Source organism: Salarias fasciatus, chromosome 23, assembly GCF_902148845.1.
Source record: "Salarias fasciatus chromosome 23, fSalaFa1.1, whole genome shotgun sequence".
Classification (NCBI taxonomy): Eukaryota; Metazoa; Chordata; class Actinopteri; order Blenniiformes; family Blenniidae; genus Salarias; species Salarias fasciatus.
Window position 1 is genome coordinate 32667429 of NC_043766.1, and position 27440 is coordinate 32694868.

The window sequence follows — 27440 nt, forward strand, 5'->3', positions numbered from 1 at the left end:
GGGGGGCGCGTGGTGGTTCTTGCGGGGTCCGCAGGGCTGCACTGCATCCTGCTGTGTGCATGTGTTTTTGAAAAGGTAAAGTCTGTCCATGACCTGAGATAACTCTGCCCTGTTTGACCACTCAGCCGCTCTGATCTAACAGCGGCGAAGGGGGGCAGCCCTCCCCTACAGGACCTGTCAGCGAACACATGTGGCTCTTCCATGAGAATAGCCCGCATTTTTTAATGCCTCATGTCTCTCCGGCTTTACATCAACCTGTTAATCACACTGATGATCCCACGCTGTGCTTTACGGCGATATCACACAGACGGGCTTCACAGGGGCCTTAAAGTTGTTTTTTTTTTTTTTTTTTTTTTTAAGAGGTTTAGGGTTAAAGAACATCCTCTATTGAAGACCGCCGGGGTCAGATGAGAATAAAAGTCCGGGCTGCCCAGCGGCCCCGGAGACCACATTCCCTTCCCTCACTAAAAACCAGCCTGCGAGCGCTATCCTCAGATCACAGTTCAAATGAAGACAGATGCTTCATATACGTCAAGAAACATGTGACTGCAGCTGTAAAATATGAACTCTTAACATTTTGATGGCAGTTTAGTGTATTAGCAGATGAATCGTGAGTATGGAAATAGACATTCCAATCATTCCCAAGAGAAAAATGGATGTAAATCCATGTAAAAAAAAAAAAAAAAAAAAAAAAAAAGGTCAGGCACCTATCATACCAGACTGCAACTGTTTGCAAGAAATAGTTGGAGACGTCAAAATGGAAGAAACTCTACAGACTATGCACAGTTTTCACTTGTAATCACAATAAATTGGTACATTTGGTGCACTAGCATTGCAGGAAAGCCACACAAGCTCTCGGCAGCTGCAAGATACTCCACTCAACTTACACATCATATTTAACCAGTCCAGTCTGTCAACATGCAGGTATTTCTACTCTGTACTTAACGTTCACTCACCAAAATGCATTTGAAAACAAACATTTTATAGAACATATCCATAATGTTGCTGCTCAGACTCAAACAATAATGCTTGTGTTGACACTCTAATATTAACGCTACAAAACTAGAATAATGCCCATGCAAAGGTTAAACTGAGTTGTTTTTGCCCATTTTAGTCAGATTAAAATCTGTCCGGGGCATGTCCAGCTCTCAAAATGTTCAGAGTACAGTTACTGTATGTTTAGAAAGACGAGTACTGGAAAAGCTGTTCTGAAGTGGAGCAGTGCAACAAACCTCTCTGAGAAAGCCGCCGTTCTTATTACACATTAAAGGGCTTCCTGTCCAGTGAGAGTGAGAGAAAACAAACAGTATTTGGACATCCTGTAGGACATACTGTATAAGCTGCACATGTGCACACGTCACATGTTTAATTGGAGCAAGGATCAACTGCTGCATTGTTCTTTATTTAACCCCGAAACATCCGCAGACACCAGCGGTCCTCCCAAACTTCATCAACAAATGCACATGACTTTTTCTTTTTCATAAACCTGTCAAATCTGTGTGTTCGAAAATGTAAAATTATATATTGTGGGCATTAAGGATATTATCATATAACTCGAGCATGTGTGTGTGTGTGTGTGTGTGTGTGTGTGTGTGTGTGTGTGTGTGTGTGCATGAGTGAGAGAGAGAGAGAGAGAGAGAGAGAGAGAGAGAGAGAGAGAGAGAGAGAGAGAGAGAGAGAGAGAGAGAGAGAGAGAAACAGCCTGCAGGAAGGAGAGTGAACTGGAGTAGAAGCTCAGGGATGTCTGGAGAGTAAGCACTCAGGAAACTCAGTTCAGTAAAGCTATTTCAGAAGTTTAAACCTTGGTTTAATCCTAAAAACCCAACCAGAAAATAATCCAGGGTGTGTTGAACCAGCTCTAACTGTAGACAGGAGCCAACAGTAAAGTTTAAAGCCTAACCCCTAAAAGTTGAGTCTGTTAGGCCCTCAAACTGAAGCTGAGCTGATAGCTGCAAGCTCCGCCTCCCATTCTGCTTTTAGAAAGTCTAGAGACCTCTGGTAAGTGGTCTGATGAGATAGTTAGACTAACAGCCCCTTTCTCTCTGTCACCAGTTCCTCGCAAAACACAAAAAAAGAAGCCTGCTGAAACAGGACCCCACACCCCACACCCTCACCCCCGGTCACCCCACACCCTCACCCCCGATCACCCCACACCCTCACCCCCGGTCACCCCACACCCTCACCCCCGATCACCCCACACCCTCACCCCCGGTCACCCCACACCCTCACTCCCAGTCCCCCCCACACCCTCACTCCCGATCACCCCACACCCTCACTCCCAGTCACCCCACACCCTCACTCCCAGTCCCCCCACACCCTCACTCCCGATCACCCCACACCATCACTCCCGATCACCCCACACCCTCACCCCCGATCACCCCACACCCTCACTCCCAGTCCCCCCACACCCTCACTCCCGATCACCCCACACCATCACTCCCGATCACCCCACACCCTCACCCTGATCACCCCACACCCTCACCCCCGATCACCCCACACCCTCACTCCCAGTCCCCCCACACCCTCACTCCCGATCACCCCACACCATCACTCCCGATCACCCCACACCCTCAACCCGATCACCCCACACCCTCACCCCCGATCACCCCACACCCTCACTCCCAGTCCCCCCCACACCCTCACTCCCGATCACCCCACACCCTCACCCCCGGTCACCCCACACCCTCACTCCCAGTCCCCCCACACCCTCACTCCCGATCACCCCACACCATCACTCCCGATCACCCCACACCCTCACCCCGATCACCCCACACCCTCACCCCCGATCACCCCACACCCTCACTCCCAGTCCCCCCACACCCTCACTCCCGATCACCCCACACCCTCACCCCCGGTCACCCCACACCCTCACTCCCAGTCCCCCCACACCCTCACTCCCGATCACCCCACACCATCACTCCCGATCACCCCACACCCTCACCCCGATCACCCCACACCCTCACCCCCGATCACCCCACACCCTCACTCCCAGTCCCCCCACACCCTCACTCCCGATCACCCCACACCCTCACCCCCGATCACCCCACACCCTCACCCCCAGTCCCCCCACACCCTCACCCCCGATCACCCCACACCCTCACCCCCAATCACCCCACACCCTCACCCCGATCACCCCACACCCTCACCCCCGATCACCCCACACCCTCACTCCCAGTCCCCCCACACCCTCACTCCCGATCACCCCACACCCTCACCCCCGATCACCCCACACCCTCACCCCCAGTCCCCCCACACCCTCACCCCCGATCACCCCACACCCTCACCCCCAATCACCCCACACCCTCACCCCCAGTCCCCCCACACCCTCACCCCCGATCACCCCACACCCTCACCCCCAATCACCCCACACCCTCACTCCCGATCACCCCACACCCACCCCGTCTGTCAGTGCTGCAGCACACTTGGTGATCGGTTTCCTCCCTTAAAGCAGACTGACCCGTTCTGGTCCAGGTCCAGGTCCAGGTCCAGGTAGACTGACCTACTTTCTAACGCAGTGACACACATTGTGCTGTCTGTATAGCTTTGAGTTTAGTACATGAGATTATTATTTCAGTTTGAATTTTAACCATAAAAAACTAAAACTTCTAATGATACATTATCAATGTTTGCTTTAAGTCGTGTTTTCTTTTCTGACACCGTTGCATTTTCATCAAAGTAGCTTTCATGTGAAGCCTCGGTGCAAGACTGTTTGTCTTAATTTGACCTTAAGCACAGTGCATGAATTCTTCTTCTAAAGCTGCATGAACGATAGGATTATCGGCAACATGTGCACAATCAGTCAATCAACAATCAGTCACTCAATCAATCAGGCTTTATTTGTATAACACCTTCCACGTAATGTTTTTCACTTGCAGGTGCTCCAGAGAAGAAAACAACTTTCCAAACAAGGAGCCATACTGCACACATCAGCTGAGTGTGTGTATGTGTGTGTGTGTGTGTGTGTGTGTGTGTGTGTGTGTGTGTGTGTGTGTGTGTGTGTGTGTGCACTTACATGCATGATCTGGAGTCAACACTCATGGGAGTCATCACCCCTTTTACAATCTGGGAGTGGTCAGAACGCCACGTCAAATGAAGCGCCACTTTTCACGAAGCTCTTCAATACTTCTTGACCCGTACTGTTAGAAATGGCTGCTCGAATGGTCCCTCCAGGCGCCCAGGTGCCAACGGGCACTGCTTTGGCTACCTCTAGTGTAGAGACTCATCACCAGATGACCGGAGCCCAGGGTGCAGTGTGGCTCCTTTCAGAGTACAGCCGTGGTACTGCACTTCACCTTTGCATTTTCTTTCCTCTCATTCATCAACGTTCATCTGGGAGTCGATTTATTTTTTTGGTCCATATTTTAGAAATTCAAAAAAACACAGCACACAGAAGTGTGTTTTGAAGTTTGAATTAAGAAGAAAACATGGCTACTTTACAGAGTAATTTTTCATGAAAGGCAACAGACAAGACAGTTTTAATGTTAAATAAAATAAACGAAGTTCATATGTTATTCACAGTGATTCTTTTCCTTTTGAAGGCGCATTATGCACGTTTTCAGTGTTGCCCCTGACACCTTTAGCCGGCAGCGATGGATAACAGAAGCATCTTTGGTCCTTTAGACACAGCAAACTGTGTCCTTGAGGCGCCTGCTCGTCTGAGGACAGTGTGTTGGTTTCAACATGGATTCCCATAATCAGGCCATAATCAGGCTAAAACTGAAAATTAAACAACAGAAAAACTGGAGCTGGGACTCAAACGCATCTGAACTGCACACTGAACTTTACCCCAGCGCATGCGAGAAAATACCTTTCAGCTCCGGACAAATTGATCTTACTGTTGTAGCAGACTAGAAACATAGATTTATCTGAGAAGAACCCTCATCGACTCACTTCAGTACATTCACGTCTGCTGCAGACGGAGGTCTGACACCAGGTCTTTTGGTGATATGTGGAATCACAAAACTGAAGCTGGTCAAGACTTTTTGTAACGGTGGATTTATACTTATTTTCACTTTAAGATAAAAACAAAAACCAGATGCTGAATTAGTGAAAATCAAGACAATCACATTGAAATGACATGAAGCTACAATGACAGTTCCTAATAGAAATAAGTGAAAATAATCATCCATAAAATCCATTTTATAGCTTCCAAAAGTGAAACCAGTGAAAAAGAGAATAGAAAAGAAATACTTTCTGTATACCGGCGATGACATTTTTTTATTAGCATTACTTACTGAGTCCTGAATTTACATTAAATAGAGTTGAACCTAAAGAAAAAAAAACTAAATAGCTAAATAAAACAGAGAGGGGCAGGAGAATAGGAGACTGTTTACACATGGTTGACACATGCAGGAGTGTTGTTTAGTTTGAGCTCGGCTGGAAAAGACGCTCTGCATCGCTCGGCACTCATCTTGGACAAAACAGAGGGAAAGCCGAAAGACCCCTGAGCAGTGAACGTCATCAAATACGCTCTTTGACCCGATGAGAGGGTCCAGACTGAGACTCCATGGTCCTGCATACGCCTTTCTTCATGAAACAACAGAGGAACGATGAGAGTTCAAGATCGACGTGTCTGCCACCAGACACGAGAGCCCGCCGTCCCATTACCTCCAGTTTTAAGGCGATTTTCACTGTTTTCACTTTTTGTGTGATTTACTGAATGATCCAGGGAACCATGATGTCTGGAGGCCCTGTATTTACAATAAACTTACCTTTTCATGGATTTTCATCAAGTTTGCCTTTACAAAAAAAAAAAAAAAAAATTGGTACTAAAAATATAACTTAAAAAAATAAAAAGCTTTAGTAAGGCTAGAGAGAGGTTTGCTGAAAATTCAGTTTAAAGAAGTGGAAGCACAAAGAGAACAAAAAGAAATTCTATTAATGTAAAAGTGAAAATTGTAAGATTGCCACCCAACACCAGTCATCAAAAACCGAGGTGCCGTTTACACTGCGATGATTTAACGTGAAAAGGCAAAGCTTTCGTTTCACTTTCAGTGTTGATTTACACGACAACGTTGCCCGGACTCAATGGAAATGCATCTCTTTGGGATCAGCCCCCAGGGTGGAGAATGCCCGGGCTCCGTCCTGGTTAATGTTTATAGCCCAGTGTTTTCTGCATGTGTGTGTGGTTTCATGACCCCAGCTCGTGGCCTGGCAGGCTCACTTCACTGTTTCCAATGTTGCTGAGTAAATGTGACAGGAAAAACACAAAAATTATGTTTTCACTTGTAATGTCAATGCCCCCTCAAAAAAATTTAATTAAAATCAAAAAAATGTAAAAAAGGTGTGGTGCTTTATAATGACACCATCGAAGAGTTGGTATTGTTTAAATCATAAAACAAAAAAGTAACAAAAAGAAGAGATAATGGGCCCAGAACCAGAGGACATATGATACTGAGATGTGAATAAATCAAGACAGACTCATACTGAGTCACAACATGAAAGAAATTAATAAACTCGATTGTTTCTCTTATTTCAATTCAAAAGGGGGGGAGGGGAGCACAAAGGAGGTATTCAGCTCCTGGTGAGATAACTACATAATAATAATAACACAAAAAAAGATCATATTGGTGGAGTTATGATTCGACATAAAAGAGAGATAAGATTAAGACCTACACTTCCACAAAATGAAAAGTGAAATTCACTTAATGAGATGATGCAACGCGATAAAGCAGTTGCGTGCAGATGATGACACGGCTCCGCTGGTTGCATCAGAAACAAATGCGGAATAAACCAAGTTTAGGAGAGGAAACGGGAGAGCGGGGGTGCATCGAGATGCAGAGGGGCTTTTATTTATTTAGGTCTGGTGCGAATGGAGGGGACACAATCAGCCAGGACAGAGCATCCAAAGCCTTGCAGCAAACCGTGAAAACGTGCACGTGGGACCATGCAAGCCCCCGGGGAGAGTGACTAGTCGAGGGGGGACGTGTCTGTGGTCATGTCAGGCAGCCCTCGACCCAAAGCTCCGTCTATTATTATCGCAGGAAACGGGTAATTACGGCGGGACATCTCCTGGACGGAGCCCAAAGTTGGCTCCAGAACGCGCGCAAGAGGGACCGAGAGGGCTCACATGCGGCCCGAGACCCGGAGCATTAAAAAGAAAAAAAAAATGAAAACAAAAGAAAGAGGAAACAGGGACCCTCGTATCCCCGGAGCTATTTCTGAAACTTTTATTGCCTCCCCCCTCTCTGTGTAACGCTTGGATGCTGTTAAATTGGAGCTCTCTCAGGGCCCGCGCTCAGTGCGCGCAGCGTGGGCGTGCGTAATTTGCGCTCATTATTAGTTTCCCCTCACAAAAGTTGTGTAAGAAGTTCGAGAACGGACAATTAATGGAAAACCCTCATGAATAGACGACGTTGTCCAGGAGGAGAGGGGGGAGGGGGGCTCATTTGTGGTGGTGGTAGTGTGTGTGTGTGTGTGTGTGTGTGTGTGTGTGTGTGTGTGTGTGCGTGTGTGTGTGTGTGTGTGTGTGTGTGTGGGGGGGGGGGGGGGGGGGGGGGGGGGCAAGGAACTGGCAGAAATCCTGCCTGAACTTATCCTCATTTCAACTTCTGAAAACAAACGAAAGCAACGTGTTGTTACTATAATGTGGCAGTTTGGGGGTAAAGTGGTTTGGTGTAGCACATGGGTGAGAAAGGAAAAAAAAAGAGGTTGATGGAGGGTGGGGGTTGGGGGGACTGGGGGGGGTGCTCATTGCAACATCAAACAGTGTTGTCGTCACTCGCCAGCGGTACGTGCAAGCACCGCCTGTTCCAAAATAAATATTGACGTTATTGTTGTATTCAAATGAGCTGCCTGACCGGACATGGACGGGCCAATCAGAGCCCATCGTATCATTACACCTTCTTTTCAGAAATCATTCATAACGGCGATGCGTCAAACACTCACAGAGGACCCGGCTATAAATACGGCTGCGCGCAACGCACAGTTAGACATTTTCCCAAAAATCAAAGGAAAGACGCAACTGAGCAGGGACCGTGGGAAACGCGAGAGACACCTTTTGATCACCTCTCTCAGCACTGCTCCGCGTTTTATCTTCTGTATTCAGTCTCCAGATCTGAATGTTGGCCATGGCTGGATTATCTGTGAGGCACGTCGTGGCGCCGCTGCTGGTGTGCTCCGTGCTGGTCACAGGCACGCTGGGGTCCCCGGTGGTGGGGCCAGAGCCGATCCGCTGCGCCGCGTGTTCTCCGGAGAAGGTGAGCCAGTGTCCAGCGGTGGCGCCCGGCTGCGCCGAGGTGCTGCGGGAGCCCGGCTGTGGATGCTGCCTTGCCTGCGCCCTGAAGGCTGGAGAGCCGTGCGGGATCTACACGGCGCCGTGCGGCTCCGGACTGAGGTGCAGCCCGAGACCCGGCGACCCCCGGCCGCTGCACTCCCTCACCCGCGGACAGGCGATGTGCACGGAGAGCGCGGAGCCCGAGCCCACCCCCGAGACCCAGACGCAAGGTAAGGCCGACCACCTCCACATTTAACGCACATCTGCGTTTCGCGGTCACCCGGAGCCGCTTCACAGCCTCCCGTCCCCCGCGTCTCTCTGCAGACCTGGAAGAGCCGGAGGCGGAGATGGAGAACGCAGCCACCATCTCGGACCCCGGCTCCAGCCACTACCTCCCCGGTGTCAGCAAGCCTTTCGACCCGCGGGTGACCGCCGACGCTCAGGAGAGCATGAAAGCCAAACTCACAGCCATGCGCAGGAAACTGGTGGAGCAGGTAAGCACTGTCCTCATATTAATTTTAAAAAGCGCACGCGTCATTGCTCCGCATGGGCTTTGAGAAAGCTTCATGTTGCTAAAAGTTTTTTGGGGGGTGGGTAGAGAGAGAGAGATAGAGAGAGAGAGAGAGCGCGAGAGATGGAGGGAGGGAAAGAGTGGGGCGCCACAAGGGGGCGCTCCCGTGCTGCTCGAAATCACGACTAGGAGTAGTGGAGCCACAGAGAGTGCTTTCAGTGTGATCCAGCCCGATGCCCATGTGCCCGGTGCTGACCCGTCTGCCGTGCCCCCTGTCAGCAGGGACCCTGCCACCTGGAGCTGCAGATAGCTCTGGACAAGATCGCCACGGCCCAGCAGAAAGTCGGGGACAAGCTGACCAGATTCTACCTCCCCAACTGCGACAAACACGGGCTTTACAAACCCAAACAGGTGTGTGTTCCTCGCCGGAAGACTCTCTGAGTGCGTTGCATGCGAAGGCTTGACCGACTGCCCGGCAGCGAGGGCGGAGATGCTGAACACTCTTCCTCCTTGCAGTGTGAATCCTCCCTCGATGGACAGAGAGGTCGATGCTGGTGCGTCAACTCCTGGAACGGGAAGAAGATTTTAGGTTCGACCGACCTGCCCGCAGACGCCGAGTGCCCTTAAAAACGAGATCCGCCACCGAAGAAGATCTCACACAAAAAGAAGCAAGCAAAGCCACTGACCCCCCCCCCACCTCCCCCTCTTTTGACAGCTGTTTTTCTTTTTCTTTTTTTGTTTAATTTATTGATCTAGTCCATGGTGGTGTTTAATTCAGGTACACTGTCATTTGTGGGACTGTGGGTCCCCGACCACCCTGAACCCCCTCCCCCAGCAGCTTCCTTCCCTCCTCTTCAAACCCCCGTCCCAAAGAGAGAGAAATATCTATTTTTGTTTTTCTGAAAGGAGATTTTTTAATATTGATGCATTTACTTCTACTCTTCAGCCTTATTTATTTCAATTTTATTGCATTTTACTTGTTTTTTGTAATTATGTCATGAGTATTTATATCATTTTTTTGCCTTATTGTTATTATTATATTATTATTTTTATGCGTGTATAAAGTGTATATATGTATCTTGGCCCTGAGGAACTCCGCCGCTGAGTTGAGCTCGCTCTTCCCTTCAGGAGTTGTCTGGAGGTTTGGTTTTATTGTCACAAACCAAGCAAGAACAAAAGCACTGAGTGACCAAATGTCATTTAGAAGTATCTCTAAATGTTGTTTTTATGATTTGTTTTCACTTTTCTGCTATCGTCTTTGTTTTTTTTTTTTTTTTTACTTTATCTGATGTGATGCATCAGCTTTCGTCCATGAATGCAAAACGCTCTCAGTCGGGAATCCTCAGCAAACAGTCTCAGAAAACATCTTCCCATGCTTCCATGGGGCTGCAGATCAAGCGTCATGCTCTCAAACGGGTCTCTACATTTACCTACCTCCGATATTTACGTGTCTGCTGTCAGTTGAGTTGGCGTATCTGTCGAAAAAGAAGCAAGAAAGAATAGAAATTGCTACTTTATGTGTTGCTCTTCTCTCTGCGAATAAAGAACACATGACCACAGGGAGCGAGCGGCGGCTCGGCTCCATCCACATGCTGCTCGCCGGAGAGAGAATTACTGTTTATGTGTGTGAGTCTACTCCAAAGTGACTAACTGCTCACTCGTGTGTATGTACACTTTTGTAATTGAGATGTAATGTAAGGAAAAAAAAAAAAAGGTGATATATTTAATAAAAACATTAACCTCAGCTATGTGGCCTCTGCTTCACCTTCTTTCACCTCAGGCCTTGTTTGCATCGTGCGTCCAAAAAACACGCCAGTCATAATAACAGCCTGCTGCTTGTGGAAGCCAGCGAAGGCTGATGCGCTCCTCGGACCACATTTTCTATATTGGGGGTGTTTGTGAGCGGTGTTATCGCAGTGATCTGAAGTGGAGGTCCTTGTCTAACTTTAGCCCGTTCCCCTGGACGCTGCCTTTTGACCCGCGCTCTGTTTGCCTTGGTCGGGCACAGGAATTCGCCTCAACCTCTCGTGCCCACTGCCAGCCTGCCTGGCACCACCGGATTTATTTTTATTCTTTACAAATTGAACCCTTGCTTTATCCTCATTCCAAGACTGAGGGGAGAGCCTGATTACATTCAAGGACTCCAGCGGGAGCACATTTTTCTGAGCGCTGAGCAGCTTTATTAGCTGCCGATGACAACGCAATCAGAAGAAAACACACACCACAGCCTGCCAACTGAAAATGTGTTCAAATTTTTATTTAAAAAAAAAAAAAAAAGACAAAACAAAAAGACACATTAAATATTCAAATTATATCTTGAATCAAAATCATTTCCTTTATCGGAGAAAATAATAGCTGTGTGATTTCTAAAAAGCTTGAAACTCTTTGAAGGATAAACTTCATACATTTACCCGTGAAACAGAGAGGGCAATAAAAAAGAAACAAAAAAAAAAAATAATAATAAAAAAAGGTGGTAAAGAGGAGTGAGACCCTGGCTGAGGAGGGATGTCTGGGTATGCATGGAGAGAAGTGACCTAGCGAGAGGTGAGAAGTTCACGGAACTGACCGGAGACCTGAGTGCCCGACTGACACAGATTCGTACCCCCCCCCCCCCCCCCACCCCCACCCCCCCACATCTGAGAGCTGAAAATACTCAGGAGGGGGGGGGGGGGGGGCATGGAGCTTACCAATGACACTTAAAACAAGTACAGGTTCATCAAAAAAAAAAAAAAGAAAACATTCATTAGTGATTATATTCCCCAAAATACACTGAATAATATAGACTTTGCTGTGCAATCGGTGAGTCACTGAATTGTTCATAAGAAAACCTAGTTTGGATGAGCTTATAATCTTTCTTAGATAAATAATTTTAACTTTTAAGTACTGTACATGATGTCTAGTCAGACATATAGCTGGCCAGGAATTAATAATAATAATAATAATAATAATAATAATAATAATAATAATAATAATAATATAGAAAAAGACACACTTACAAATATTAGGGAGGGAATAGCTTAAACATGTTTGTGTGTATGTTCCTCCCTGTTACATCAAGTCTTTGAGTCAGATGGGATTTAGCACCAACAGGCTGGTTGTAAGTTGCTGCTGTGTGTTGGAGGAAGCCGATTTTCATGCTACCGAGCTACTGGGCAGGCATTGTCCATCGGCCCTCTGTCTGTATGTCTGTCTCTCTCTCTCTCTCGCTCTCTACTTTTCAAGTCTTTTGCACAGGATGCAGCAGAGCTTCGGCCGGAAGCTCCTGGGGGAGGACCACGCCTCCTCCCCTCGGACCCCCTGCCACTTGTGTGAATGCATATTTGGTGCTGTGTCCACCTTGTGGAGAGTTGTTGGCATAGGATCATACGAGCATTTCTTCCCCTCAAAGAAACAAAAACAACAACAAGAAGAAAAAAAAAGAGAAAGAATAACGTATTGAATGGAAAACTGTCTGAGGGGTGTTAGCTAAAGTTTTGCTGTCCGATATCCTGGTGTAGCTTTTTCTTTCTTTCTCTTTCCTCCTCCTCCTCCTCCGCCTCCTCCTCTTCCTCCTCCGCCTCCTCCCTCCTCTTCCTTGGGGTTATTATTGTTTTCTTTCAATATCGCGCTGTTTCATCTGACATTACCTCCACAGAAAGGTATGCAGATGCAGATAGGTCCAATTGTCTTTAACTGCATGCATTGGCGAGTAGCAGCGCAGCTAAAGTGCTTTAAGTGCTTGTGCTTGAAGCATAGAGGGCAGCTGGCACCTGCTGCGGGTTTTGGGCGGGGAGGGGGGTAAGGTGGGGTGAGCGGGGAGGGCGCGGCGGTCACGCCGGGCTCGCCGGCTCCGGGATGCACCACCGACTGAGAAGAGGGACGGGACTGGACAGGAGAGGAGAGGGCGGGAGACGGGGAGACGACGGACGGCGAGGGCAAAGATCGGGCGGCACGGAGGGAAGGTACGCGGACGGAGCCGTTACAGAGACAGAAGACAAAACCCATCCAACCAGACCATTGCTTCAGGTCGTGTGTGTGTGTGTGTGTGTGTGTGTGTGTGTGTGTGTGTGTGTGTGTGTGTGTGTGTGTGTGTGTGTGTGTGTGTGTGGACACTAGTGTGGTCTTCTCCACTGAAGACCCGTCCCTCCAGTTGCAAACATCGCCTGACCATCCTCTACACCTGCTGTAGCCAACGCCATCCAACACAGAAATACACACACTTACACACTTACACACACACACACACACAGACAGACACACACACAGACACACACACGAGACAGCCGAACAAACAGAACCAGAGCACTGGGGGAAAACCAACGCACAGGTAGAACATGCCAACCATGAGTCAAACAGGCATAACTGGGAGCAATGGAACAGGTTTTCTACATATTTCTGAGACTACCTACCCAGTCGCAGTCGCTTTACACCTTGCTGCTGATGCTAACCGCCACTGCAGCGCCATAATCCACCGACTTCTCCAGATCATTAAGTAATTAGTTTTTGACTATCTTACTGAAATTAGGCCACTGTATGACACGTTCTCCTGCAAACTTTCTGCTCCTGCTCTGCGTGGGTCGACTTATTGCTTCATTCTTTGTGTTTTTATTTGTCTGAAAAGACGGTGATTCAAATTGCGAAGTGTGAATACAGCCAAAGTTCACACACTGGGCAAGAAATGAAGCTGCAGCCTTCAAAATGACAGCGAAGCGCCGACATTGCATGCATCACGCACCGTAATATTTATTGGGTTTAGTTTGTCATTGACACCAACTACTCCTGCTTTACAGCCTTCTCATTCTTCTACTGTCCAAACTATTATACACCCAAAGTTATTTAGCTTGAATTACTACTTTAACCATTTTTTAAAGGTATTGTTTACTTATGCTGATGAATTTGAGAATTTATTTTTACAGAACTTGCAAAACGGTAATAAACATGCTTCTCTTTCTTGCTGGTTTAGATGTTTTTAATTTAAAGCATCTGCCGAAGTGGTTCGCTCTCATTAATGTGGCTTGCACAAAATTTTATTTTCTATTTTTAATTAGTCTCGATTGCATGCATAAACACTTTCCTTCTAAGTAGGCGTGCTTTAATAAATTAATTAATGCATTTAATTTCCCTTTTGACAACAGTAAGACAAACAGTAAATTCTAAATACGAAGAGGAGGAGGAAGGCCGTGAGCTTGGAGTGAGTAACGAGCTCGATTCCGGAACGGACACGTTCCCGATGCGTACTGAAGGCTGTAAGGCTGTTGGAGGTGATGTAGCATCGACGCAGGAGCTGTGCGGAGTTTGAACGACCCAACTTGGAAAACGATATTGAGCATGTGAACGCGACGGAACAAGTGAAACCTGTGTGAACCTGCAGAAATGTCAACCCGGCTGCCTCTGACACCATAACGGATTTTCTGGACGAGAATTTCTGCTTGTAATACTTTGTATGCTTTCAGATTGTAGCTAAATGCAGCACTTCCACGCCACATTCCTGCAGCCTCAGAGCGCTGACTCTCAGCCAGACCTCCAGCACTTGTGCCTGTCTTCCCGGAGCTGGTCACGGTGGACGAGCAAACCGGGCTGCAGGAGTCTGCACGGACGTTTGTGCTCGAGTCTGGCAGCCTGGACTGGATGTACGTTAGCTGTGAACTAACTTTCAGACTGCAGCTGCAGTCCTGGATCTACGGCCGATGGTGCACCCTGCGGTGCCAGCTCTCCAGTGAGGAAAGCAGCCATTGGCTGTCAATAATCATTACCTAATTTGCATATTTATCCATGTTCATGCACTTGTGACGGACTGTGTAAGGAAGGGAGGGATAATGTTGTGTGAGAGACAAGACGTTCGTTTGGAACCCCAAACGTGATGGGAGCTAGCGCACTGGGATCAGCGGGTGGTAGCTTTTCACATGCCCGATTCATTTGCAGTCCGGACGCACAGGGGTGAACACGCCTGCTCTGACTAGGCCAACTGTGGGCGCGCTGGGACGGGGGAGGGGCCCACAGCCGCCGCCTTGGCTCATTGTGAAGACCAAGACGACACTGCTATGTCAGAGTCCCCAACAGTCACTGCCTCTTCGGCTGCTCCCTTCTCGCCACCACAAGTCACTGCAACCTGCACCACAGGCTCTCCTTGCCGGATGTCTGTCACGGATCTGAACCAACGACTGAACCAAATGCACCAGCAGGCGAGGACAACCTCCGATAGTACTCTGCTACGTCAAAAAAAAAAAAAGTTCTCCGATTTGAGGCTGGAGAAACTGGGTGCACAGATCCATTGCATAAATTTCAGAAACACAAATTAAACTTTTGGACTGCGGGAGGAAACTGGAGTACCAAAAGAAAGTCACGCACACACAGGGTGAACATGCAAACTGCCCCCAGCCCAGACTGGAGTCGGGGATATTCTGTGAGGCAACAGTGCTCGCCACTACGCCACCGTGCGAGCTGGAGATCCGTGACGCCCGACGCCCGAAAGGCAAGTTCTCAGCGGAGTGGGAAGGTTGGAGGAGGCTGCGGAGGGAACGGGGAGGCATCGAGCGCCGGACTCTTTAAGGCACTGCATCTGCACGTCTTGCTCCGATCGGGAGAGACGACGCAGCGAAGAGCCAACGCCGCGCCGCCGCAACAATCTTCAGAATGGACCCTGAGCCAGAGAGAGTGTTGTTTATTTTCAGCATTGTTTAATTGATGGAGCGAGTGTCCGGGCAGCGGGGGATGGGCCAGCGTGACCCCTCTAAAACCGAGCTTAGAGACGCACAGTATGTACACACAAACACGCACACACACACACACACACACACATACACACACATAGCTGCGCACATGTATGTTAACCAGGCGCTGAAACACAGACAAACTGACAGTTACACACTCACAGAAAAAGTGTTTTTTTTTTCTTTTTAGTGTTTTTTTTAAGGGGGGGGGGGTCACAGTCACAAACAAGTCCTCCTAAAAGTGAGTGGAAAAGTCCCTCCTTCCTCTCTCTCTAAAATAATAGTGCAGATGATAGGATTTATGTCTTTCTCCCCCTCCTGTCTCAGTTTTCAGCTTTTTTTTTTTTTTTTTTAAAGTAAGAATAGAGGCTCCCTAAGCACAGGACAGATAGCTGTGATGGACCAGAGGCGGCTCCCCTCCCCCGCTCCGACAGAAATGGGACCTGAAAAAATCAAAAAGGTCCAGAGTTCCTTCAAATGTTTACAGAAAACTACATGCAAGAGCAGAGTGGGCTCTTTCTTTCTTCCTCTCGGTCTCCCTCCTCCTCCTCCTCCTCCTCCTGCTGCTCCTCGTCCTTCGTCTCCGTCCACTCGGTGTCCCTCGCCGCGCCGTCCTCTCACTTGTTCTCCAGGTTGTAGCACTGCGTCTCGCCCCGCTCCCGGCCGTCGTACCCGGGCAGCGGCTGCCCGTATTTGTCCACGCACCAGCAGTAGCCCCGCCTCCGACCTTTGGATGGACGGCACTGTGAAAAGATTTTAAGACAAATCCAGAGATCAATTCGGTTCATGGTTTTTTCAGCCTTTATATTCCTACATCCAAAAGATAAAACGTAGAGAAACAGAGCTTTGCTTCCTGACATGAATCCTCATGGTGGCTGGAATTATCTTGGAGAAACCTATCTGGACATCTATATTTTCAAGTCTACTTTCAAGGAATTTCATGAAAACCCAAAGCATTCCAGTCCAGAAACAGATTTTCTAAACATCAGCTTAAACTTGACCACTCATGAGACACAGGGTGAAAACACGGGGATATGGCGGCGTTGTTATCAGTGTCAGTATCGATATCTTCCACGGCAGCCATGAGCCGAACAGTTTGAGTTCCACACTCAGGGTGCGTTCACATGGTGTTCCAAGTGGAAAACACATCATTTTTGTGTTTTTGTTGTAGAAAAAAATTTGCACTGACATGGCGAGATTTTGAAAATGATGTCCATTTTTCCAGAAATGTCAGAAAAGCTGAAAACTATCTAGTTTCCATGTCGGGCCAATAGTGGCGTGCAGAGAACAACACGGTGAAAACATTAACAATGGGAGAACAGTACCACCAAGTTGGACTGTTAATGCAGTGACTGACAACTCTAAAACCACCAAGTCCAGGAGAACCTGGGCTGGGATCAGGACCAGGACCAGGAGAATCTGGACTGGGAGCCATGACACTCTGGAGGAAAACACTCTTCTTATTGTCCGCCTACTGAGCATATGCAGAAACTGCTGTTCACCATAACCACGTATTTTAGCTTCATTTCATTACATTTAAAAGTTTAAAACTTTGCATAAGAAACTTTTTACCATCCTGAACTTTTTATGATTTCTGCTGTTTTGATGTTTGTGATTCTTTTTTGATTATTTTTCAATTTTTTTGACTGTGCTCACAAAACACTCCATTTCTAGCATTCAGTTTCAGTCCTAAAGGATGCCCTGATACCGATACCGGTTTGAGGTTTGCTAAAGGGTTCTGCGGCTCACACACCAGCTATGCTACACGCTACGTGCGACTGAAGTCTGACTGACACACTCGTTAGCATGGAGCTCGATTTCAGCAGTTTAACAATTTTACGTCTTTGTAGGTCGTTTGGCCGTTTGGCATGCTTTTTTAACATTTTATTTCATTTCATGTATTTCCCTCAGATTTTTTTTTTTTTTTTCTGTTCCTGTTGCAGTCTACCGTCACAGAGGTCTGATCCTGCACTGGAACTGGGACATGAGGCATTCTACTTCACTCTCTGCTCAACCTTCTTCCAAAAGCTGAAACGAGTAAGTAAACAGTTAAATGGATGTTTGAAATTTTTTTCAAAAAAATACAGTTTTACTCTAAACGACTTGAATATGGATGCAGAGATTAATGCGTCCAGCTTTCCGGTGGCAGCGGCGGGGCACGAACCAACAGCCCGGGCGCTGCCTCGGCTCGCTCTGGCTTCCATCTTTAGCTCCCAGCTAGAGGCTGGAGAGCAGCGGAGGACTTATCACTCAGAGACACACTGTGAAAACAGATTAGGGTTTCCACGGTGAGGAATTATTTATCGACACCACTTTCCATGTGCATGCACGTATTAGAATAACACTCCATCCCTGTGCTTCACATTTCGAATGCTTGTCGGGAGGCCAAGTCGTGCCTCAGCAGAACTCTAACAAGACAAACATCTCATTGGAGGAGCGCCTCGGACCGTGGTAGGTATTTATGTGCAGGAGCGATCAGAGATAAACAGACTGCTGTCCTTGTGAAAGGCAGTTTCAGCGTTATGAAGATCCAGCCAGAAAGGCATCCACGTGCAACCAGCAAGTCTGGCGAATTTTTTCTCCCATTTAGGCGCGACGGAGGAGTTTACTCTGCGCCGCTCACCGCTGGGGGTACAAACGATGAAAAAGCAGATTATTTCTGATCTGGAGCTGCAGCCTGTCAGCCTCGCTCTCACTGAGCGAGAGTGAAAGAGTGTGAAGGTAAACACAGAGTTGCTAAAATATTTGCCAAGGCCAGTTGGAGGGCTGCAGGGAAACCAGCGCTGCTATTCTGGGAAGCTGGCAGATGCTCAAAATCATCTGGAGCTGATTATGGCCCGCGCGTGCACGAGAGGCAGTGGCGGGGCGTGCGCGCGTAAACACACATCAGCAAACATGTAGGCACACATAAACAAGGGGTGTATGTACTGTATGCGTACATACCCCCCACCTGCTCGCACACATGTAGGCAGTAATATCAGATGTCCCGCAGGGGGCCGGGCTTTGTAGAGTGGCAACTTTATGAGCTCCATTTGGGGTTCACATGAAACGACACAATCAGTCGAGCCAGGCTAAACTGTGGCCCGGAATAATCCTCCTCCCACCTCCTATCATCTCCCACCGGGGGAGTGGTGACAGAGAGGTGGGGAGACCAGCTGGGACCCAGACTCGCCTGTCTGTCTGTCTGCTCAGCAGCGGAACTACACCCGCCAGCCGCGTATACGGTCGAATCGTATCACAAATATCAGCAAAGCAGAGCCGTCGTCTGTCAAGACACACACTTTGTCACTAAGGGTTGGTCAACTTCCTGTATAATCAGATTTAAAACATATTGCTGTCATTAGTCTCTGTGTCCGGTGGAGAGACTCTGGCCCAAGTGGAGGAGTTTAAGTATCTTGGGATCTTGTTCATGACTCGGGGACGGAGGGAGCGTGAGATTGAAGACGGATCAGTGCAGGTCGTTGTATCGGTCTGTTGTGGTGAAGAGGGAGCTGAGCAGGAAAGGCGAAGCTCTCGATTTACCGGTCAATCTACGTTCCCACCCTCACCTATGGTCATGAACTTTGGGTCATGACCAAAAGGACAAGATCCCGGATACAAGCGGCCGAAATGAGCTTCCTCCGTAGGGTGGCTGGGCGCTCCCTTAGAGATAGGGTGAGGAGCTCAGTCACCAGGGAGGAGCTCGGAGTAGAGCCGCTACTCCTCCACATCGAGAGGAACCAGCTGAGGTGGCTCTGGCATCTGTTCAGGATGCCTCCCTAGGGAGGTGTTCCGGGCATGTCGCACTGGGAGGAGACCCCGGGGAAGACCCAGGACACACTGGAGAGACTATGTCTCTCGGCTGGCCTGGGAACGCCTTGGGATCCTCCCAGAGGAGCTGGAGGAAGTGTCCGGGGACAGGGAAGTCTGGGCGTCCCTGCTGAGACTGCTGCCCCCGCGACCCGGCTGGATGGATGGATGGATGGATGGATGCTGTCATTATCAGCATTTGCTGATGGGAGCTAATTAAAGGCTTTTAAATGAGGTTAATAGTTTTTAAATATGTCAGAGTCCAATGTTCAACAACAGTGAAAACACTGTAGAGAATAGATTCAATGTCTCAGGAGTTGGGGTGCAGCGAAAGCCCCTGAGGAGAGTACGAGCCTGACAATTCGGAATGAATTCAGGAAATTGCGGCATTTAGTACAGAGACTCCAGGCTCGACTGATGAAATTTATATATGTTAAAGATATACATTCAGAAAGAGAAAAAGCAATGCTTTTTAGGACGTGTAACTTTGTAAACATGCAAAACAATACGATTTTCGGTTTCAGTATCATCACTCTTCGGTGGACTAAAGATTTGCACACGTTAAAATGGGCTCAAAAGTGATGCTGTGTGAAAATACGCTTGTTGCGACACCTTCCAGGCGCCGCTTACCCGACACGTCAACTGAAAACACACCGATTTTTTGTTTTTGTTCCAGAAAAATTTCGTATTTACACGGAAATGGAGAAAAACACTGAAAACAATGTAGCTAGTACACTGGCGCTGTTTACTTTTGCAATAGCACCACACAAACACACGTGCACAGAGAACAATACACTCTAAACATTAACAATGAGAGAACACAGACATGCATATGGACAGACTGTTATTACAGTGACTGTCAACTCTAAAACTACCAAGTCCAGGAGAATCTGGACTGGGAGTCATGACTCTGGAGGGAAACACTGTCATTGTCAATCTACTGTGCATGTGCAGAAGAAATACTCCTTACAGCTGTAGTTCACATGTGCAGTAGCAGCGTTTCCTAGGGTTGCACGATAATGCAGTAATAAGATATTCTGTGGTATATAAAAAACAGCATTGGTATCAGTTTAAAAAAGATCTGGTGCACATTTAGGGCTTTAGAGGCCTGATACACTTAAATCCTACATAATGAGTGTCTGTCCAGCACCTATTTCATTCATTCATTTCATTTCATTTTATTGTTTATTTCATTCTTTGAAAAAAAAATGAAAAGGAGCAGAAAGAAGTAAAAATTATAATGTCTGCCCCTACCAACACAAAATAATTGACAAAACAACAGTTTACATCAAGATTTCATTATAAACATAACCATTTCACAAGCTATTTACAAAATCAAAGTATTATAATTTCTTATTATACAGTAGTATCATTTTAATAATTGTTCTTTTAAACATTTCTTGAAACTATAAATGGACTGAGAGATTTTAATTTTACAGTCAAGATTGTTCCACAGACTGATTCCTTGGATTGTGATGCATCTTTCTGACTCTGGTAATGAAAAGACTTCAGTTCCTCGTAATTCATATTGACTTTCTCTCTTTTTAAATCTGTTTTGCAACTTATCTGGTAATATTTTTTGCTGAGCTTTGTACATAGTTTTAAGGAGGTTGAGTTCAACCAATTCATTGAGTTTTAAATATTTCAATTGTTTAAATATTGGATTTGTGTGATCCTTGTATCCATTTCCATTTACCACACGAATGGCTCGTTTTTGTAAAAGGAAAAGTGGTTCAAGACAAGTTTTACAGGCACTTCTCCATATTTCAACACAATAGGTAAGATATGAGGTGTACAATAGAAACAAAGCATTCTTATTAAGTGACTCTTTGACCTTATGCAACACAGCATTGGTTTGTGAAACCTTTGTTTTAACATGTTCTATATGAGATCCATGTTAGTTGTTCATCAATCAAAACACCTAAATACTTGATTTCGTTTGTGCTTTCAACTGCAGTACCCTGTACAGTCAATTTTGTACATAGGCATGTGTGGTTGAGTTTTCAATTAAATACTGCTACAGTCCAAAACTAATAGGAGGCTGTGATGTTGTTACGGGAGGTGACAGGTAATAGACTCTTTGGAAGTGACGCCAACAAGATGGCAAACCAGTCGGTCTCAAAAAAGATGGGCGCATTTCGAGTTACGTCCAAACGACAAGAAAGAACTGGCAAAAGCCAGAGCGCACCATTGGACTATGGTCCAATATTGAGAGCGTATTTTTACACAGCTGACACTGGAAAAGCGAGCAGCGCCAAATACAAACTGCAGTGAGGCTCGCAGAGCTCATCCCATAACAGAAAGCTCACATCAATTTGTCATCGGCGTACAGACAAATAGCACAAAGGACGCTTCATATCCAGGTCAATTCACACATCTGTGAGTAAAGCATGAGAAGAGGAGAGGGCTTCATCTCATTCCTACACAGATGTAAAGTAATAACGGAACAATACACAATTTACATAAGTGAAATGTTTCACCTGATAACGTCGTGACTATGAGAGACGTTTGAATGAGAAAACTGTGCAGACAGAGTTATTGTTTCTGACAGTGTGTAATCGTTGCAGTCAAACTGCAACGCAGAACTTGTGCTGCATTCTGGTATTGTCACATAAATAAGAAATTCCTTTACTTTAATAGGCCACAGTACAGAATCACGGTAATACCGCAAATCCCAACAAAATGCGGAGAAGGTTTAATGGTATCAAAATGTGGATATTGCCAAACTCTGTCGCCCTCTACACAAAGAGTTGTGTTTTCAGAGACAGTGACGTGTACGCCGTTTATTAAACACCTCATAGAGAGAGGCTTCAAGTGCTCTGTGCAACAGCGCCACATTGCAACTTCTGCATCAGAGTGAGTGACGCACTAAAGAGAGCTGAAAGCGATGGTGCAGGGAAGGAAAATGTGGTTAGACAAATTGCATAAAGTACCGAGGGGAACACCAGTCGGTGGCCACGTGAACATGGCGCTCCGCATGTCAGCTGGGGACAGATGACACTTCATCGGCTGGTGCAGCGTTTGTGCCGAAGCAGCAAAAAGTCGCTACGAACCCAAGAAAACTCAATCGTGTATGAAATTCACATTTTGGTGGAACAGGTTTGAACTCTTTCTTTCTTTTTTTTTTTTTTTTTTCCCTAATTTCCATTCATTAGAACAATTAACAGGAAACGTTTAGTTTGGGGTTTAATAACAAGACATTCCTTTGTAAATCTCACCTTTGAGAGGTAAACAGACAGACAGGCAGTTTGGCAGACGGACAGGCAGATTGTGCATTTTTCTGTACCAAAAAGTAACCGAATGCTGCATTTCATAACTGATTCAACCTCACTTGGCCAAAATAACCTTGACACGTTGCTTCCTGTAACTGTGAATCAGAGCTGCATAACGTTCATGAGAAAGTTTAGGTCATGCTTTCTCTCAGAACTGTTTTTGTCCTTGAATGTGTCCTGATTAAACAGACAGACACAGGCTTCTGCTACTCTGTTGAACTCATTTAAAAAAAAATAATAATAATAATAGCAAAAATAAGATGTAACATTGTTCCTCATTGCACGGAGAATCTTCTAAAACTATTCAGAAAGTAGAAGACTCAGCTTGAAGTGCTGCAATGTGACGTTGCCTCTCTGGCTGGCTGAAGTGCCTCCTCCTCCTCCTTGTCCTTAAATGCACCATTTTCGAGTAATTAGTGTTGTGTAATTAGCCTTACAAATTGCAAAGCTTAAACGCTTTAGTTTACATCTTCATTACACCGAGTGGATTAACGGGTTTGAACACGTGCGCCGCAGCGCCGTGGAAATTAAAAAGCAGATGAGTTAAGCAGACATTCGCGTAGACCGTAGAAATGAGTCACAACCAGCGGCTGCTTCTCTCTTTGGTTTTCATTTAGCCTGACTCTTCTAACATCTGACTGAAACACATTACTGGACACTTTTATGAGATACCATAAACCTTAATAGAATTTACTTATATAACGCTTTTCTTTTCGTTTCTTTTTTCCATGTCAGCAGTTTTAGAGCACTTTACATGATCTGTCACACTCCGCCATTCTCTGACACACTTTGCATCACCTCGGGATTCAGACGTCAACACAAGGACAGAACCAACAAAAATTCATCTGTAAAGCAAGTCTGACCACACAGACAGTCTGAGTGATGAATACAAAGACTTCTTTAGATTTGGTCTGTAAAAAATCCTCTCCTCTTTACAGCGAAACGACCATCTGAGCTCAAACCACCTCCAGTAATCCTGTGCTCAATGCTCTAAAAACTAGGGATGCATAGATACCGGTTTTTTTAATGAGCCTGTACAAGTACGAGTGCTAACATTTAGCTACTTGCTGACACCGAGAACTGATATCAATACTTAATAAATGCCATAAAGTCTAACTCATACTCTATATGCAAACGATATGCACAGGCTGTTGCCGTAAGCCACCTCCACACAACCACTGTGTCGACGCTTTATAACACACACCGCCATGTGCACGGTAGATTGTAGACCGAGGGACTGAGCTCGCTGTAGCACGCTCCAGCGCGCTGTTAATGAGTGTCAGGGAGACTTTAATCCTGTTCAGCATGTAGCTTCACTTGTGTGTGAGCCCTGAAACTCTGCACAGCTCGGACAAACTCATGAGCAACATCGTTCCAACTGTGCCGGCCCAAGTGTCTCTGCTGATTAAAGTTCCTGGTGTTTAACCAACTATCATTCTTCCAGTCGTGATATTTTGGCAGAACATCGTTTACAGTCTGTCTCACTGTTGTCATTCTGATTGTGACATAACTGTGTCGTAATGAGTCGAACCCGGCCGTGAGGTGTTGTTTCACCTCGTACTTCACCGTAACACGTCGTAGAGCGCTGCGTCATGCTGTGTTGTGTGGCGTCAAGTCACACTGAACCACATGTGTAATGTGTCGTTCCGTGTTGTGTAGCTTTACATCGCATTGTGTCTTAACAACTTGTGCCTTATCGTAATGGGTCAGTCTGCAGAAAAACTGTGCAGGTCAGGTGGAAATTAGCGAGCTAGTCACGCAGTGGGCCATTTCAGCTCTGCTGTCTACATATCTAACTGTGAGAGACGAAGGGGAAACGTACAAGCTGATTCACCAGCACCTCACTACAGTGTCAGGTCTATACGTCCATGTGATGCGACCGCGAGGTTAACAAAGCTTTCGTCCTGCTGGTATCATGTGGTGTCGTCATCCGATCTGTCTGATTGGCTGGTTTCGGCTTTGCAGCGTACTTAAACTTCAACTAACCAAATGTTTGGAAATGGAGCGAGATTGTCCTCTCAACAGGTTGTCTAGCTGTTTGGTGCTCGCCAGGTTTGATGGCAACACAAATAAACTTCTCCAGCAGAGAGATGACACAAGAGTTTGTTTTAGCCGAACACACCCTGCAGAGTGCGAACACACCCCGTGCTCCCTGAGTCTGAGGAATGAGGACCTGCCCGTCATGAGTGAAGCCATTCATAGCCTTTCCCCCCCCCCTCAGGATACGGGATTAAAAAAAGACTATAATCTCTATACATCTTATCAGATGTGGATACAAACACCCTCAAATTAAACACGAAAGTCAGCACTTCAGTTTCCAACAAAGCCAAAAGAGAACTCTCCCGATGCTTGGAGACGGCACAGCCGGCAGACAGACAGGCTCTAGAGTGTGTCCAGGTGTCTGTTTCCGGCACAATCGACATCCACGTGTAGCCTGAGTGCATGATCAAAGGCAGCTTTATAGAGACAGAGGCCCATTAAAATACCTCTCCAACAACTACTGCAGCAGTCTGGGGGCAAGCATGCAGCCCAACACACCCCGTTCCCACACGCCAACATCATCCAGGGATGCCTTTTTTTTCTCTAAGTCAGTTTTGTTATGACCTAGAGCACCTCCTTCCTCATCCCTCTCTCCTCCTTCCAGCCCCCCCAAAACCTCACTCTGCCATCGTCTGCGGACAAGCTTCTATTTTAACACCAACCCAGCGGACGAGGCTGCGGAGAGGAGCTTAACATTGTGTTCCTTTGCTTTGGTTAATGATGATAGAGTCATGTGTCTGGTGTGTGTGTGTGTGTGTGTGTGTGTGTGTGTGTGTGTGTGTGTGTGTGTGTGTGTGTGTGCACGTGCATGGCGGGGTTGAAAAGCCAAAGGAGAGGCGGAAGGGAGAGGAAGAGCAAAATGTGCATGTGTGCATTCCCCTGTTGCTTGGCTACCTTTGAATTTCCGCTCAGTCTCTCTTTCATCTGTGAACTATTAGCAGTCATCTCAAGCGATCCTTTCTTTACTGCTTCAATCCATACACACACACACACACACACACACACACACACACACACACACACACACACACACACAGAATGCAGGACAAGGAAAAAGGCATCTGAACATCACTCAAAATGCTGAAAGTCACTTCTAATACAGATTGCAGCAGCAGTAATATTACATGCATTCATTGAAGATGCGCACCAAACAACAGTGCTACGTGTGTTAAGGAAAAAATAGTGCTTGACAAATAACGGAGATTTTACTTAAATAAGTAGATAAATTACTTGAGAAACTAACTGTCTGGGAACATGCTCTAAATCTGGATGTTAGAGGATTTACAAACTAATTACGAGAAGAAGCAGTACTACCAACATGCAGACAGAGTTTAGAAAGTGAAGCTGACGCTCATCTTTGACGGTTAATGCCGATGTTTCATGAGTCGCGCTCTGATCTGTTTGCCTCCCACTTTGGAAATCTGAGCCTTTTCCATTGTTGAGAAGAGAGAAGCATCAAAACACTTCAGGTGAACTCAGAGCACTTTCTACAGAATACCTAAACCCGGCCACCTGAACTCTCTAAACCTGGGGTCAAACAAGACCCCATGCCCTATTTTCTGAGGTCCCGTGGCCCCGGCACTGGTCCTGCATGGGCATGACTAAAAAAAAAAGCTAATTTCATCCAGCTTGCACATTCATAATGCTACCTTTATGAGGTGTGTGTTGTGTGTATGAATGCATGCTCTTGTGATGCCGGTCTTTATAGCTAATAGCAGCGTTGCTGGGCTTCACGGACATTAAAAAGAGCCTGGTCTGACCACAGGACAAACACAAGCTCATAAAATTCAGTGTGTGTGTGTGTGTGTGTGTGTGTGTGTGTCTTTGCAAGCATACTGTGAGCAGCTATGAGATATCATTCATTTTTTTTTCTAAAAAAGAAAAACAATATTTAATGAGACTCAAATTAAAGTGTTCTCCACGTGTTTGTTTTACAATAAAGAAGTCAAATAAACTTTAAATTAGGAGGCAAACTGTTCCTTCAGAGTTTACCAAGCTTCGGACTCAACAGGGCCTCACTGGATCAGATTATCAGTTATGAAAGAAGAACAGCACCAGTGTGAAAAGGGTCAATTCTCTGCTATTGTCAAGGCAGCTGTGTCAAATTCTTGTCATGTCAAACCCCCAAATGTACAATATCTGCATGTGAAAGCTTCTGTGAGGTTGAAATGAGGTGTTCTTGTACTGTAACCAATGATTAGCATTGATTACAGACTCCAGTTATTTATACACTCTACAAAAGAAGTATATACTGATTTAGCGAAAATGGAACATGCGGAATGTTCATAAAACTGAAATCCACTGAGCTCCAACTGGTTTAAACATTTCTCACAGGGCTGAGAAACAGAGTGAGAAAAGGGAGTTCATGTGGGAAAGGTTAGGGTTGACCCAAAATAGACAGGAATCCATATGCAGGCACTTTATTTGTAAGCTGTTTCGATTAACGTTCAATCTCAATGCTGAAATGGGATTCCCAGCTGACAGGTAGGGTACAGCGCAGACGGGCAGCCAGTCCATTGCGTAAAAAAGACACATTCACGCCAACAAAGAATTTGGAGGCACCTCGAGAAAGCCCGACACGTACGTAAACAGGATCAGACATCGCAGAATGAGTTTACAGTGAATTTAAATCCCCTCCGTAGGAGGAAAACATAAGCAGGAGAGACACCTGGATCAGGTCTAATGGCATTCCCTCATATACACACACACACACACACACACACACACACACACACACACACACACACGCTCCTCCAATGGAGGAGACAGGGAATCAAACCTGAAAACTTCTGCGTGAGAGACGAGTCGCCCTCATAAATATATGCTGGTATTTACTTCATGTGACTGTTTGCATTTCCCAAGTTAACTGCAAGAAGCATTACTAGAAAATAGAAATAGCCTTGACAAGCGGGCGCTTCACAGAG

The 27440-nt window shown here is 46.5% G+C and overlaps 2 protein-coding genes across 4 annotated transcripts in view; one reads left to right on the top strand and one right to left on the bottom strand.

Moving 5' to 3' along the window:
* The first annotated feature begins 7880 nt into the window (after window positions 1–7880).
* Window positions 7881–10215, top strand: igfbp1a (insulin-like growth factor binding protein 1a). Of its 2 annotated transcripts, none has more exons than XM_030082481.1 (4): window positions 7881–8445; window positions 8540–8709; window positions 9006–9137; window positions 9243–10215. In XM_030082481.1, the coding sequence occupies exons 1-4, from the start codon at window positions 8061–8063 to the stop codon at window positions 9351–9353; spliced, it is 798 nt and encodes a 265-aa protein (XP_029938341.1). In that variant the 5' UTR covers window positions 7881–8060; the 3' UTR covers window positions 9354–10215. The 2 variants fall into 2 exon arrangements, with proteins under 2 accessions (XP_029938341.1, XP_029938342.1); XM_030082482.1 differs by having other exon boundaries at window positions 9009–9137.
* Window positions 10216–15725: 5510 nt separating this feature from the next.
* igfbp3 (insulin-like growth factor binding protein 3) overlaps window positions 15726–27440 on the bottom strand; it is a 42656-nt gene continuing 30941 nt past the window's right edge. For both annotated transcript variants that reach the window (XM_030082480.1, XM_030082479.1), the window contains one exon: window positions 15726–16158. In XM_030082480.1, coding sequence (XP_029938340.1) covers window positions 16033–16158 — 126 coding nt within the window. In that variant the 3' untranslated portion in view covers window positions 15726–16032. The remainder of the gene's footprint in view (window positions 16159–27440) is intronic.

Bases quoted from the DNA above. Each gene is read 5' to 3' on its own strand.
- igfbp1a (XM_030082481.1), top strand. From the start codon at position 8,061: ATGTTGGCCATGGCTGGATTATCTGTGAGGCACGTCGTGGCGCCGCTG. The intron at 8,446-8,539 runs GTAAGGCCGACC...GTCTCTCTGCAG, and splicing joins CCCCGAGACCCAGACGCAAG to ACCTGGAAGAGCCGGAGGCG. The intron at 9,138-9,242 runs GTGTGTGTTCCT...TCCTCCTTGCAG, and splicing joins GGCTTTACAAACCCAAACAG to TGTGAATCCTCCCTCGATGG.